General features: G+C 37.5%; 1 protein-coding gene across 1 annotated transcript in view; it reads left to right on the plus strand.

The window, feature by feature from the left end:
* Dcaf10 (DDB1 and CUL4 associated factor 10) overlaps window positions 1-9,243 on the plus strand; it is a 44,004-nt gene extending 34,761 nt beyond the window's left edge. Inside the window, exons 5-7 of the mRNA XM_048335580.1 lie at window positions 1,524-1,637; window positions 2,806-2,951; window positions 4,304-9,243. Of these exons, the coding sequence (XP_048191537.1) occupies window positions 1,524-1,637; window positions 2,806-2,951; window positions 4,304-4,672 (629 nt within the window). The 3' untranslated portion in view covers window positions 4,673-9,243. The remainder of the gene's footprint in view (window positions 1-1,523; window positions 1,638-2,805; window positions 2,952-4,303) is intronic.
* Window positions 9,244-9,745: the final 502 nt, after the last annotated feature.

Below are 9,745 nucleotides of genomic sequence, written 5' to 3' on the forward strand. Positions count from 1 at the left end.
ACTCAGGAACAGTGCCCAGGCCCTGAGTTCAAGCCCCAAGACTGGCAAGAAAGAAAAAGAATGATAATAGAAGTTTGCCACATGCTTCAATGAAGATTTGTACATGATCCCAGTAATGGGCCTGTTATTTACAACTGGTTCTAACATTAAATAGTCTTAAAGGGCTCAGTTTTATTGAATTTTCTTGTTTCATTTTAGTACAAAGATGAAAGGAACAAAGATGTTTATTTATTTATTTATTTGGTTTTCCTTTTTTTTTTTTGGCAGTCCTGGGGCTTGGACTCAGGACCTGAGTACTGTCCCTGGCTTCTTTTTCCTCAAGGCTAGAGCTCTACCACCTGAGCCACAACACCACTTCCGGCTTTTTCTGTTTATGTGGTGCTGAGGAATTGAACCCATGGCTTCATGTAGAGTGCAAGGCAAGCACTCTACCACTAAGCCATATTCTCAGCCCTTTCATTTTATTTTATGTAAGCAAGTCTTTGGTATAAAGATTCTAGGACATAAACAGAATAAAGAGCGATCTTACCCTCTTCCTTCTTAGTTATAGCCTAGTTTTATGTGAGCTTCTCTTGGCCATATTTCAGATGGATTTTAATAAAAAGTATAGGTCAGGGTTGGAGGCATGGCTCCATTGATAGCCAGTGAGCACAAGCAGCAGGTACAGAGTTCAAGTTCAGGTCTCAGACCTAAAACAAAAAACAAAAAGGAAAAAAGAAAAGAAAAAGTATGGATTAGTTAATGATGAATAACAGTGGCTCACACCTTAATCCTAGCTACTCAGGAATCTGAGATCTGAGAGAATTGCAGTTCAAAGCCAGTAGATGCAGGAAAGTCTGTGAGACTCTTATCTCTAGTTAACCACCAAAAAGTCAGAAGTGGAGCTGTGGTACAGTGCTACTCTTGAACAAAAATGCTCAAGAAACAGTACCCAGGCCCTGAGTTCAAGCCCCAGGACCGGCACTAGAAAAAAAAAAAAGAGATCAATTAAATAATTAAAAAGTTGCAGAGGGCTAGGAATGTGGCTCAGTGGCAGAGTGCTTGTCTAGCGTTCATGAAGGCCTGGGTTCAATTCCTCAGTACCACATAAACAGGAAAAGTCAGGCGTGGTACTGTGGCGCAAGTGGTAGAGTGCTAGCCTTGAGTAAAAGAAGCTCAGGGGCAGTGCCCAGGCCTGAGTTCAAGCCCCAGGACCGACCAAAAAAAAAGTTGGAGAGCTGGTGTGGGTGGTGGTGGCTCATGCCTATATTCCTAGCTTCTCATGAGATTGGACCTGAAGGATCAAGGTTCAAAGTTAATCCAGACAAAAAATCCATACAACTCCATCTCTAGCCAAGAAAAAGCTGAGCTGTTGGTGTAACTTAAGTGGCAGAATTCCAGCAGAGGGGCAAGCAAGCTTAACAGTCTCGAGACCCTGGGTTAAAACTCTGGTACTAGCAAAAACAACAATAACAATAAAAAATAGTTAAGAGATACTACAGGTAATGCTACAAGTTTATTGTCACACTTTATTTCTTTTCAAGATTTGACCACTTTGTCAAGTTCATCTAGTCCTAGAGTATTTGGTTCACCTTGTCACCACAATGACTCTAATTCATCTTCTGAGAAACACATGTCACGAGCCTCTCAAAGAGAAGGTAGGTTGAAAGTTGGATTTTGTAATCTTACCAACAACAAATTCCATCAAATAAATTTCTTGATAGGAAATTTCTAAGCTGCTTTCTTACAGTGTCAGTTAAAGCAGTTCTTCACATACCAAAGGAATATGACCTTCCTGTTAGTAATTATGTCTTAATACTGTAGTCATTTTCTTTGGGGGCTAAGTAGAGGGAGACAACGTGGTAGAGTCACCAGGAAGATGTATGATTGGTAACGTCTTCCATCTCTCGTTTTAACATGCCTCCATGTAAAGTGTCCTCTCATCTCCATAAGTGTAGCTAATTTCCTGTTTGTAGTATAGACAGTTTCCAGTTTAACAATGGTTCAACTTAATGACTATTCAGCTTTACAGTGGCCTAAAAATTATATGTGTTTAGGAGAAATTATACGTCAAATATGAATTTTGATCTTTTCCCAGACTAGCAGTGTGGAATATGATACTCTGTCATGATACTGGGAAGCAATACAGTTATGAGAATAAATAACTAATTCTGTCCAGTATATTATATTGCTGACCTGTGCTGTTCAGGTATATTTAAATGCATTTTAGGTTAGGTATATTTGAGTGTATTTTCAACTTCTAATATTTTCAACCTAAAGTGAATTTATTAACCCCATTGTAAATAGAGTAGCATCTGAACTGTTATGTCAGACTACTGTAGTTCTTAATGAAATTTTTTTTTTTTTTTTTTTTTTTTGCCAGTCCTGGGCCTTGGACTCAGGGCCTGAGCACCATCCCTGGCTTCTTCCCGCTCAAGGCTAGCACTCTGCCACCTGAGCCACAGCGCCCCTTCTGGCCGTTTTCCATGTATGTGGTGCTGGGGAATCGAACTGAGAGCCTCATGTGTAGGAGACAAGCACTCTTGCCACTAGGCCATATTCCCAGCCCCTCTTAATGAACTTTTAAGATTTAGATTTAAATCCCAAGGACTCCAGTAGATCACTGGGATTCATTGTACGAATTTGGATTCTTTGCACTCATCCTCTTTCCCCATTCCCTTTCCCCCAAACCTAAAAGCCATATGTTGACAGACTAAGGGATGAAGGCATGAGAAGGAGCTGCCAGAAATCACAGCTTTGATGAAATGTCTTAGTCCTTGGATTTGGATAAGATACATCCCAAATTGTCATTTTCTTATATCTCAGGAGTTTCACCACGAAATAGTCTTGAAGTCTTAACCCCTGAAGTTCCTGGTGAAAGGGACCATGGAAACTGCATCACATCCTTACAGCTGCACCCCAAAGGCTGGGCCACTCTTCTTCGATGCTCAAGCAACACTGATGATCAGGAGGTACAGGCAGCTGCATTCTGTTTTTTTTTTTTTTGCTGGTTCTAGAGCTTGAACTCTGGGCCTGAGTGCTGTCCCTTTTGCTCAAGGCTGGCACTCTACCATTTGAGCCATAGTGCCACTTCTGGCTTTTTATGTGATTAATTGGAAATAAGAGTGTCATAGACTTTTCTGCCCAGCTGGCTTTGAACCATGATCCTTAGATCTCAGCCTCCTGAGCAGCTAGGATTACAGGCATGAGCCATTGGTACCTGGCAGCATTCCACTTTCAACAAAGCTCATTGGACAGATTGCCATGTCCTATGTCCTTAGGCTGATTGCCTAGCACAGTGGCTCCCCTCAGGGGCATACTCTCAGAGACCCTGCTTCTCAACTTTTCCCATTTCTGTTCTCTGTTTGCTTTACATTATCTTTATACCTTAGAAAGTTTTCTTTCTCTCCTGCATGTAAGCTGATAAAAACTCTATAAAGATTATGATAAGCCCAGTTTATACCTAGCTGCTTAATTCTTGCCTGCTTTGTCTCATTGTTTAAAAAAAAAAACAAGAAACAGCTTAAATATTAAACACAACACTGAGATATTTCAGCTAAGTTGTCTAAATGTGATATTTGGCAAGCCAATTATAAATTTCTCTTTTTAAAAATCTAGGAAATCTCTGGTCCCATCATTCTGGAAAGCAAGGATCTTCCAAGGATCTCACTGCTCTGGAGACCACAACTGACAGGAGGGGAGGAGAAGAGCCTTTGAAGTGTATAGGCAGAAAGTTGTTCTAGGGCTTGGATGTATCCCAGAATTTTTTTTTGTTGTTGTTATTGTTCATTTGTTTGTTTTGCCAGTCCTGAGGCTTGAACTCAGGACTCAAGGGCTCTGGCCTTGAGCTTCTTTGTGCTCGAGGCTGTTGTGACACAGTGCCACTTCCAGCTTGTTCTGAGTAGTTTATTGGAGATAAGAGTCTCATAGACTTTACTGCCTGGGCTGGCTTTGACCTGTGATCCTCAATTCTCAGCCTTCTGAGTGGCTAGGATTACAGGTGTGAGCCACTGACACCCAGGCCAGGAATGTTTTAAATATTAATATTATTTTTGCCCTCAGAAAAGGAAATGTATTACTGCAGAATACAAAGGCATCTTCAGAGAACCCACAGCCTTAAAATATCATAGTGTAGTGTCACTACAGCTTATAAAGATAGGGAAATAGAAAAGTTTTGTCAGTTGGAAGGGGGATGACATTTCTCTCATTGATTTCTTGCAATAATCTTATAGCTTGGGATTTAGTTGAGCTTTTCAAAGATGAGGAATATGTGTAGCACTGTTTGGGGCTTGATAACTGGTTTGTCTCTCTCTTGTTCCCCTAGTGGACTTGTGTCTATGAATTCCAAGAAGGAGCACCAGTACGACCTGTCTCACCTCGCTGTTCCCTACGACTGACTCATTACATTGAAGAAGCCAACGTAGGCAGGGGTTACATCAAAGAACTTTGCTTCAGCCCTGATGGGAGAATGATTTCTTCTCCACATGGTTATGGGATTCGTTTGTTGGGATTTGACAAACTGTGCAGTGAACTAGTTGACTGTTTACCCAAAGAAGCCAGTCCCCTCCGGGTGATTCGTTCTCTGTACTCTCATAATGATGTGGTACTGACAACAAAGTTCTCCCCGACACATTGTCAGATTGCCTCAGGGTGCCTTAGTGGACGAGTTTCTTTGTACCAGCCAAAGTTTTAGGCACAGCTTACGTCAAGTAAGGGACTCTTTGGGTGTTTGACTTATAAATTACTTCAATTTAGGTGAAGTATTTTCTTTTTAGAAGATCTTACAAGTTTGGGTCAAGGCCCTGGTTCTTAGGGGTCTGTGAACATACCTGTGACCTGAGACTTGGTCATCCAGCATCATTACGGGCATCTCCAACTTAAGACTATGCAGCATCATCTTTTTCAAAATTCTTCTGCGCCTGCCGATCTGTGCCATTGAACTCCAGTTCTCCTGGTGATTTTGCATGGTAGCTCTTGTTAAATTCTTTCCCTTCCTCATCTCTTTCCCTCTTTCCTTATTTCTCTCCCTCCTTTCTGATTTCCTTTCCTTTTTTTTTTTTTCCCTTAGGAATTTTGTGGACATTTGGCAGGAGTTTTGATTGAGATAAGAGAAACCCATGGCACCTAGTATTAAATAAAACCCAGAAGTAGGGTGTTAACATACCAGTTGTTGAAAAGGGCATTTTACCTTCATTTATCAGTACATTTGGCCTTTCAAAGTTGCTATTATATTTCTCTATATTGAGCACAGAGAATGACATTATTGTCATAACTGTTAGTCTTGCAACAAAATGTCATTTAAGTTTCCTGTTAAAATTATACAAAATTTTTCATTTGAGAAGGAGTTTGTTGTGAAAAATACCATCCCTCTTTCAATAATTTATTTTACTTGTATGAATTTTAAGTCTTGAATATATGTCCTTACTGGTATTTTGTTTTTATCAACAGCATTGCTAAAGAAAAAAAAAGGAATAGGATTTTTCATTTCTGTTGTACAGAAAAGGATTTATTTATTAGGTTTGCCAATATTGAGTCCTAGAGTGATGAGAACATTATGATTTTTTTGTGATTGTTTGAGCTACACAGGATGATATAACAGTATTGGGGTTGAGGGCGGAATCGAGAGTAAAGTGGTGATATTTTCTTGTCTTTCTTGTGCCAGGGGTCATAGGCTCAACTGTTTGACCATTAGTAAGCAAAGAGCTATAGTCCTGTTCAGGTGTTGTTATAACCCTGGAGTCAGTGACTTGGATGGCAGACTGAGTGTCCATAGGAATACCTGTTTTGGCTTTTGTTATGAAACATGGCAAGTGAAAGCATCAGGCAGAGGCGAAGCACAAGAATGCTGCTCTGTTGAATGGCATTATGTTGAGAAGTGATTTGCGAGAAACTGGAATAATTCAGGCTACTGCCCTATCCTTGTCCTCTTAGGTCACAGGCTTCCCTTAGGCTAAACATTTGGGGGGAAATGCAGAAACCTGGGCCTTAAGAAATTCTTATTCAAGCAGGGGACAATAGTAATCTTTATTCAAGTGGTCTCCAGATCATTGTTTGGGGTGGGGTGGGGGAAGAAAACTTTATAAACAGCAGTCAGTATTTCTATATCCACCTGGTGCTTAATACAGTCCCTACAAGATGTTTTGAATCTTTAAATAATAGTAAATGAAATCAACTTTAGAAATAGAAAACTTGGAATGGAATGAGTTTTATTATTTGAAAAAACAAGAAAAGGTTATGCAAAGTTAATAGCAAAGCCAGTACTTGAATTCAATACTCCTAATTGAATTCAGATTTCCTGAGAAACTTGCTCAGGGCGGTTTCTTTTGTACTAAGTTGGCTCTTATAGATGCTTTGTCTTTAAGTTATATTATTGTGTACCTTAGGATGGTCAGTAGATTGAAAATGGGAAGGCATGGGAGTAAATTCTGAGAATTTCAGTTATGAGAAGAAAACCTTAGAGAAATTTAAAGTGAGCTAAATACATGAATAAAAATGACATTCCTTTGTAAGACTTGCAGAACAGCCATTTCCACACATTCCTAAGTGGTTATATCTAATTTGGGACAATATTGGCTCTAGGACACATTTTTATAATTCAATCATCTTACCATGGATATTGTAAAAATTAACATTTTCTAGTTTTTGAAAATATTACTACAGAGCACTTAAAGTACAGGCTTTCCATAAACTTCTTCTGTACAAAAAAATAAAAGCAAATAGTTTTGAAGAAAAACACCTGAAAACTTTATTGAAAATAATAACGATCAAATTGATACTCAAAATTCCGTAAGTTACATGAATTTGGGAAGGTTTGATGTCAGATGCTAAACCTAATGGCACCCAACTCTAAATTCAGTCAGTGATTCTTGATCCACTATTCCCAAGTATTATGTGTTAAATAATGTACCGACTTTACTGCTAGCCCTCACCAAAATAAAAATAAAAAAAAAATCTTGCAAAATAGGTAGAATGAACCTCAAATTAACTTTGGAGGTTTTGATAGGCAAGAAAGATTAAGTGACTTGGCTTGAAGTTACAGTTGGCTACAGGTAGCTGGACTAGGATTCAAACTCAGATTTGTCTATTTATTTTACCCAAAGATGGCTTGCTACTCTATCATTTTGCCTTTAATTTGTAAAGGCTGATAAACTGGCCTATTACTTGGCTTGTTTAGTATCTTCTGGAATCTTTTCTTATTACCATCTGTACCAAGCAAAAGAATATTTACAAGACTGAAAATTTCCATGGGAATGAAGACAATAAACTTGGGGGATACATATCGTCCATTCCTAACTAAAAGTCCTCAAGCAAGATAATCACCTGTGAAGTAGAAAAAGACTGGAGGATGAATATCCTTACATAAAATCAGAGCCACAAAAAGTGAGGATTAACAACAGTGCAAACTCAAAGAACTTTTGCTCTCTTTGAGGTATAATCATATTCAAAAAGTAACCAGGAAATATTAATCGAGGAATTAAATGGCCTCACGAATACAGTACTATTTGAATTACTCATTACTCTTTCAAGTTCCCATTTTACTTAGAGTATACCTGGTCTGATTTTTTTACTCTTTTATTCAGTCATTTTTATTCATGATAATTGGTAAGTGTATTATAATTGGTAAGAAGTATTATTGGTAAATGTAGTATAAATTATTCTCTTGGTTAAAAGCTGTCTCCTGTCAGTATTTCTATGGCAGTGCCATGTTGAATCAGATACATACATCAGATAGAGTGTCTTATTTTCAGTTTTGAAACACAGTGGCAAAAGAAAAAACACTTCCAATTTAGTCTTTTAAAAATGTGTACACTCTTTTTTTTTCTCAGAAGCCCAAAGCATTTTTTTATTTCTTGTTACATCCCTGAGAAAATGTCATATCAAAGTTAAGAAAACAAGCAAGGAGACGGTAAATCACATATTCACTATTCTTGTATCTAGAACCAAGTTCACAATATATCTTTCTTAATGTTATATTCTCTTAGTGCAGTATAGGGAAAATGTTTTGAGACTTTTAGAAGTTTAGTGGTTTCAGCATTAGTCAGAACATACATGGTACTGATATCCATAACTGTCTGTTAAACTTGTGTTTGCAGGAGAAATGTTTGACAACTTACTTATGACAATCATCCCCATTTAGTGGCCAACTATAACTGAGTGCTGTGAAAATCCACTCAGTAACACCTTGTGTTGGTCAGGAAGAAACCATATATATAAATTTTGGATAGTTAATGCATATCTCTTAAGTGCCAAATTTTAAAACTTGTAATTATTTTTGATGCAAATATCAGGTATGTTAGTATACCTCCCTGCCTTCTTAAATAGCATGCTCAGTATAATTCACTTTTTCATGATGAAAAGTTATATTCATAATGTTTTATGAAATACCCAATGAGCTCTGATATATATATATCCCATTTCATAAATTTTAAAGGGCTATAACAAATATGAGTCAATGTCTCTTACAATGTGATCCCCTCAATTCTGAGGTTAAAAACATGTTTTATATCTGCTGAATAGTGTGTTCTGTCAACATGCTCCCACTTTCTTCTAATGTGCTGTCTCATCCATTGTGAGCTGGGACATGAGATAATCAAGCCTGTTGAGAGTGTCTACTGGAAAAGCTGGACAAACTTGGGTGCACAGTTTGTGAGATAGCTCCTTTGATTGTTTTCTACTTAACTTTCTAGCTATTAGAAGCTCCCAGGTAAATCCTAAGCTAGTGATTTTTCATTTACTTTACGTAAGATATTACAAACTAAGGATGCTGCTAGATTAAGATATAAATAGAAATGTACCAAAGTACAGCAATGCAACAACAAAAGCTCTGTATTTGCACAGGGGTCTTTTACATTTTTACAAAAAAAAAAAAGAAATCCAAATAGATTTAAGACTATTTTAGTAGCCATGAAACTTCGTCAGTAACCATTTAAAATATATGATTAAATTGTTATTGTTACAAAGACATGGTTTAGTCTCATTATAGAATAAAATTTTACTAAACTGTAATCTTAGAGATGATTCTAAATGATATCCTAAGAATGTCTCCCATTTAAATGATAATGGAAATTTTTTATCAAAAGAAAAGTCTCCAATTTACCTTTATGCTGCTCTCTTTAGTTGTAAATGAATTAATGGCAGAGATGTGGGTTTTCTCAAAGGCAGCAAGGAGCACATCTCACACACACCTCCCATGTATGTGTATAGAAATGTCACTGTAAGTGAAAATGTTACCCAGAAATAATAAAATAATTTTTCAAATTTAAATCTGGTCCAAAGTCTTTAAAATAGGTCGAATCTTTAGCTTTACTGTTTCTTCCCCATTTTTTTCCCATTTAAGACAATGTTTAAATTGCTTTCTAAATTTCTCTGCATCCTTCCTTCACTTCCAAACTGTACTTCCCATTAAATTTTAGATGGATGTTTTAGGAGTCTTGGAATGTTGCGGATTGTGCTAGATACCCAGAAAGTTTTTTCAGTAGGTTCTAAGGTGCTGTTGACTTCATATACTAAACTGATCTCCTAGAGAGCGGGACCTTTCATCTATTTTTGTATGCCCAGTGCCTAACACAGGACTGACACAGAGTAGTTGTTTAAAATATTTTGTTGAATGAATCAAATGAACCTTCAGCATAAGTGGCCTCGGCTCCCATGAAGCCAGAACATGGTATCCAAATTATTCAGCACTAGAGGAATCATTTATTATTGTAATGAGGACTGCCTTCATCTGGATAAGATTTATTCTGACCATAAATAATTAAGCATGTCT

The sequence above is a fragment of the Perognathus longimembris genome, chromosome 1, assembly GCF_023159225.1.
Source record: "Perognathus longimembris pacificus isolate PPM17 chromosome 1, ASM2315922v1, whole genome shotgun sequence".
NCBI classification, from domain to species: Eukaryota; Metazoa; Chordata; class Mammalia; order Rodentia; family Heteromyidae; genus Perognathus; species Perognathus longimembris.